The sequence below is a fragment of the Petromyzon marinus genome, chromosome 63, assembly GCF_048934315.1.
Source record: "Petromyzon marinus isolate PM22_M1 ecotype Great Lakes invasive population chromosome 63, UKy_Petmar_22M1.pri1.0, whole genome shotgun sequence".
NCBI classification, from domain to species: domain Eukaryota; kingdom Metazoa; phylum Chordata; class Hyperoartia; order Petromyzontiformes; family Petromyzontidae; genus Petromyzon; species Petromyzon marinus.
In genome coordinates, this window is record NC_133729.1 from 5,504,109 (window position 1) to 5,509,472 (window position 5,364).

General features: G+C 44.1%; 1 protein-coding gene across 1 annotated transcript; it reads right to left on the minus strand.

Moving 5' to 3' along the window:
* Window positions 1-361: 361 nt before the first annotated feature.
* On the minus strand, window positions 362-4,587 carry LOC116956111 (CUB and zona pellucida-like domain-containing protein 1). The gene is made up of 8 exons (XM_076053891.1): window positions 4,482-4,587; window positions 3,748-3,819; window positions 2,952-3,136; window positions 2,177-2,277; window positions 1,504-1,806; window positions 1,316-1,412; window positions 818-989; window positions 362-559 (listed from the first exon to the last, which is right to left on the minus strand). The coding sequence occupies exons 1-8, from the start codon at window positions 4,552-4,554 to the stop codon at window positions 456-458; spliced, it is 1,107 nt and encodes a 368-aa protein (XP_075910006.1). The 5' UTR covers window positions 4,555-4,587; the 3' UTR covers window positions 362-455.
* Between the last annotated feature and the right edge of the window lie 777 nt (window positions 4,588-5,364).

Genomic DNA, 5,364 nt, shown 5'->3' on the forward strand with positions numbered 1-5,364 from the left:
ATATTGATGGGAAACTGGAGTTGGGGACCGGGAACACGTTAGGCGTGGGGCAGATAAGGGTCAGCTGTGGCGATCAAGTGGGTTTTCGGAGAAAGCACAGATGTCAGGCAGCATTTATTGCCAATGTTCTTTGATTCAGGGGATCAGTTTATTCCAATTGACCTTTCCAGTCCTAATGTTGCTTTATATTTTGAGAGTCTTGTACCAAGATATGCGCGCTCGATCCATTAGAAGCAAAATGTTGTCAATTGCAATGCTTTCTTTCTCCAGGGGAGACACCTCGTGGTTGTGGCAGCTACATTTTAAAGATTAACACGTCAGCTTTTATTGGAGCTGCTTGCATTAAGATGAACCAAAACTGTATCTTTCAAGGCAGTTTATTTTAGTTCCTAACCAGGAGATACGTTTGAATCCTTGCTTTATTCCATGCCGTGGGTACATGTTAATCATCTGCATCACTTCTTAGCCAGCATTCTCTTCGAAGCAAAACCCAAGCCCAAGAGGATGATGGAAGCAACCACTGCAACGGCCACGACACCAGGGTAGTTTAGGATCTCCGCTGTAAAAGGGAGAAAAGACGGGGAAAGTGGGTTAATTGGACGTCATAGATACACTTAACAATTAGAACACACCAGGATGCACTTAAAACTGGGAAATCATTTAAGAAATATGCAAGTACTCAATTGTAGCTTGACGGATTGACGCCACCGCTAAAAATGGCCTAGAGTATTGAAATAGAGACCTGGCCAAAATCAAAAGTAAATTATCATCATGTTGCTTTGCAAACCAGCACAACGCTAATGATAGGACAACGCACAGCGGGATAGGGCGGCATCCTCGCTGTAGACAAAGGGTCCTCTGGTGAAGATGTAGACCGGGGTATCCACGGTTTCCAAGCTGCTCCTCCTCTTCCTGGCCAGACATCCTTGCTGGCAGCGCGAGGCAGTCAAAGAAGCCTTGCAAGCTATCATTGCAGCGTGGACGTACACCTGCAGAGCATAATGAAAATAGGGAGGTTTTAAAAAAAAAAAAGGCATTTGCAATTGAAGGGGATGGGAATGCCCCAGAGACAAAGATTCCTGCCAGGTTTAACCATGGGCAATTCAATCATCAGTAAGCAATGTTTCACCACGAGGACCCGTTTGGCCAGTGAACGTTAATACAATTGTAGATTAAAGAGGAAAAACCCATTCCAGAACACAAGTCCTAAATTTGGCGCAAATGCGAGCAAGTTGCAAGGCTAAGTGTCGCCAAGGCTAGACCCTGCCACGCAAAACTCGTGATCGCTTTGAGCATGGTGGGACGTTGAGCTCACGTATTTAGTATCTTGAGCAGTGAAGGCAAAGGCTGGGAAGGTGAAGCGGCGGGCAGTGGCGGTGACGGTGACGTTCACGGTGCTGTCACGCAGACAGCTGGAGAGAGAAGGGCCACAGATTAAACAGGTGGTAGGCTCGAGTACATTCAAGCCAGAGTCAGGCACTAGAGAACAGAAAAGCTACGCACCCCTCTTTCACGAGATAGTATTTCCGCGGATCAAGGGGGTCACTGGTGGGAGTTGCATAGAGGTCGATGGTGAACAGGGTAAGGCCGAGGCCAGTCTTGAGGGACATCTGGAGATAGAGGGTTTGACGCAGCTGCACCACTAGGGGGTAGTCGGTGGGCAGGAATGGCGCCAGGAACGTAAAGCTTTTGTAGAAATCCATCTTCAGTTCCAGTTCAGCATAGACGGTCTGGTTGAGCACAACCTTTGTGCTGTTGGGCTGGAGTGCCGAAGACGACAAGAGCTTCGTCCTCGGAATCTTGCAGCTATTATAAAAAGGGGATAAAGAGAAGAGCATCAGTGTTTAGGTCTGAAGACATTAAATCCTATCATTACAATAGTAGATTTCAGTTCAAATTATGGCACATCAAGTACTTGTTCACGTGACCAAATGGATTAAGTGAATAAGTACCAATAATAATGTTTTTCAGTTCGGCAGCAAGTTGTGAAACGAATGACAAATTTAGCTTTTGGATTAGATCTTTAATTTGAAGGCATGCCAATCAGGACAATATCCAGGAAATGAACGGAAGGGTCGTCACGGCAGGCTTGGTCACGCCATTACGTGGAATGGCAAGAACGCAGTTTAGAAGACTGCGAGACCGTACGTGTCAAGCATGGCTTTTGGTTACATACATTGCATTGACCATGATGTACACGAAGTCGTAGGTGATGATGCCAAACGTGGTGCTGGGCAGAGAAATCGTTTGAGAGAAGACGAGGTCTGTGCTCGTTTCCTGTAGGGGGGGTAAGATACAAGGCACATTAGTCTTCTTTGGTTCTTTCGGTAAAGTCACGTAGAATGAGAATAAAATAATAAATTGATAAAATAAAATAACACAATAATATTCTCACGACGTTTCGGCCACAACACAAGCGGCCTTCATCAGGTGAAGGGGGCGAGACTGTCTGGTAGAACAGCGCTGGAGTGAGAGAGCCACGTTCAGATCACGGCTTTTAAGCTGTGTGAGAGGAACAAAGAGCCTTGACAAAGGAATTAGCATAAAATTTAGCATTGAAATGGCTGAATGATTAGCTTGTGACTGGTCACAGAAATAGCTATGTTAAAAGTTAAAGCATACACATCCGCAGAGGCACCCATTGTTAAAAGGAATTAGCATAGAATTTAGCTCTCTCACTCCAGCGCTGTCCTACCAGACAGTCTCGTCCCCTTCACCTGATGAAGGCCGCTTGTGTTGTGGCCGAAACGTCGTGAGAATATTATTGTGTTATTTTATTTTATCAATTTATTATTTTATTCTCATTCTGCGTGACTTTACCGAAAGAACCAAAGAAGATGAATCATTGCAGTCACGAAAGCTTTAAATCGAAATTTAAGGCACATTAGATTTGTTTTTAAAAAGCAGGCAGTTAAGAAAAAGCACTTAGGAAAAAGTTTGATATTAGAGACCTCAAAGAAGGTGCCACATTCTCCGAGCGAGATGTTGAACGTGATGTACGGTCCAGTTTCCGACAATTTGCATGCAGGAGTTGCAGAGTTCATGACGAGATCAGAAGCGCCGTAGCCCAGCAGGACGCTTTTCGCGATCTTGGCAGACATCCTCTCATTGACGCACTGCACCTCATAGGTGACACCTGTACATCAGTCCATTAGGAAACTCAGGACATCAGCTTCACAAAAGTTCGCAGCACATATGGACATACAAAGTGGGTCTAATAGATCGCAAAATACTCATTAGGAAGAACAAAGCGCGGCATTTAAACATTTCTGAAATGAGACCCATAACCATTAGCGCAGGCCGAAATAATTCGAGCCAATGCCAGTGCATTGAATGTTGGTTATTTTTTCCAACTGGTTGGTGCTGTGGTTTCAAGGACTAGTCCGTTCTTGAGCTGGTGCATTACATTAAGCAGAGCAGGTCTCGTACACGAAATACTGCACCCGATAAACATTGCATGGGTTCAACCACCTACAGCTTTAACTACATTAGCGCAGCCAATATTTTTATGACCGCGCCCTGAAGTGGTTAATTAGACTGCAATGAATATTACCAATACACACACCTGCTTGTCGCCTGCACCCTCCAAGCACATCATTTCAACACCACCTTTGGAAAACTTCAGCAGTTGCACAACTGAACGCAATAAACGACGCAACAAACCCTACGGTGCAGATATGGTCCAAGGCATCAGAAGTGTGATGACTCTAGTGGCAGTCATGTTTACGTGCAAAGCATTGAATATACCTGCTGGGACCGTAGATGGGGGCAATTCCTCATCATCGATCGCCCTCATGCCACGATTGGCAGCTCGATGTCCTTTAAGAGAAGAACGACACAAAGGGAAGTTAATGTCACGTCAAAATAAGATTAGAAACAGCTCGTACACTCGTGCAACAGCGCATCTTCGGTTTAGTCATTACGCTTGCTTGACACACTAGGTCACGACCAAACTTCTCCCATTTTGCTAACCAAGAAATGTAACTGAAAGTTATTTAATTTAAATAAAAAAACTAAGTTAATTCTAAAGTCAGATGGAAGTTCAAAGGAATACAGAGGGAATGAGAGTTGCTTACCCCTACCTTACAGCACACCAAGCTCGAAATTGTTCTGCTCAACATACAAATCGGTATTGGTTAAACATTCTAACGCTAAAAAGGTCCACCAAAAAACTGCCGATAGCAGGAGGTTACGTCGGAAAACTCACAAATGGTTAAATTTACGATGGGTGACGTTTAATTTTACTCAAATGCGTTCACACACGAAATCCATCCTAGTGTGAAGATTGCCAGTCAATACGCAAAAATGTGACGCGATTCTCAATGATGCTTGTGACTAAACAAAAAGCGTAATGACCAGTAAAAACAAAAACAATTCAATCCGGCAATGCATACAAGTTACCCCACGGAGTTCTGTGGAACCTTCAACGATTTTTTTTCCAAGTGAGAGACTCTGCAGTGAGCACAGTGCGAAATCCTCACCCACGAACCCAGAATCCGCAGACAAAACACCCACAGCACAGAGCACCACGACCCAACGAAGAAAAACCGCCATCTTAATGCTCACGCGAGATAACCTCAATGGGTGTCTTGTTCGGCCATTTATAATCGCTAAGCGTTCCCTCTGATTGGTCGCAGTGGCACGCTGTTCAATTAACTTTCGAGCCACTTATTGTGTTTCGATTGCAATGCAATTACATGAGTCTAGTATGCACGCATTTCTCGTCAATGAAGGAGCGTACAATAGCTTGTATTGAGGTGGATGAGAACAGCCTGCAAGGTCATAGTAATTAGGTTATTTGATTAGATTATAATAATATGCGCTGTGGAATCACTCTTATTACTTTTAATGAATGTGTTGAAATTGTATGCGTGAATGATTATACTCCACCAAACATATAATTAAACGTATTTATGTGTCCAATCTTGACGCATCTTGCAAGCTCGGCAGGGCTGAACTTGGTTTGTGTTTGGATGATTGACCGTCAGTGCATCAGGCCACAGATTGCGGAGTAGCTGGGATATAGCAAAACAGCAATCTTCTTCTTTCGTGTGGCTGATGTACATGCAGAGCAACAACTACAATTTCACATTCAGGTAATCAAGCCAGTTAACGGCGTCAAGAATAGCGGAGTGTAACGCTGTGACGTATCCATCGTATTTGTGGATCGGGCATTACATCGATATATGCTGTGCGGTTTCTTCTGCGTTGGGTCTAGCAATGGACTCAGCTCATATCAACAGTTTTTCATTTAGTAGAACTGCCTTTTGGGTTGAATCTATATTTTTGGAGTCCTCATCAATGTCCTCTCGTTTTTTGGGTTTTCTCAGAGTACGAAAGTTTCCTCCCATGTTTCCAGCACAT

Coding starts and splice junctions, on each gene's coding strand:
- LOC116956111 (XM_076053891.1), bottom strand. CDS start 4,554: ATGGCGGTTTTTCTTCGTTGGGTCGTGGTGCTCTGTGCTGTGGGTGTT. Junction 1,807..2,176: donor TACATCATGGTCAATGCAAT/GTATGTAACCAA, acceptor TTTTTATAATAG/CTGCAAGATTCCGAGGACGA. Junction 1,413..1,503: donor TACTATCTCGTGAAAGAGGG/GTGCGTAGCTTT, acceptor TTCTCTCTCCAG/CTGTCTGCGTGACAGCACCG.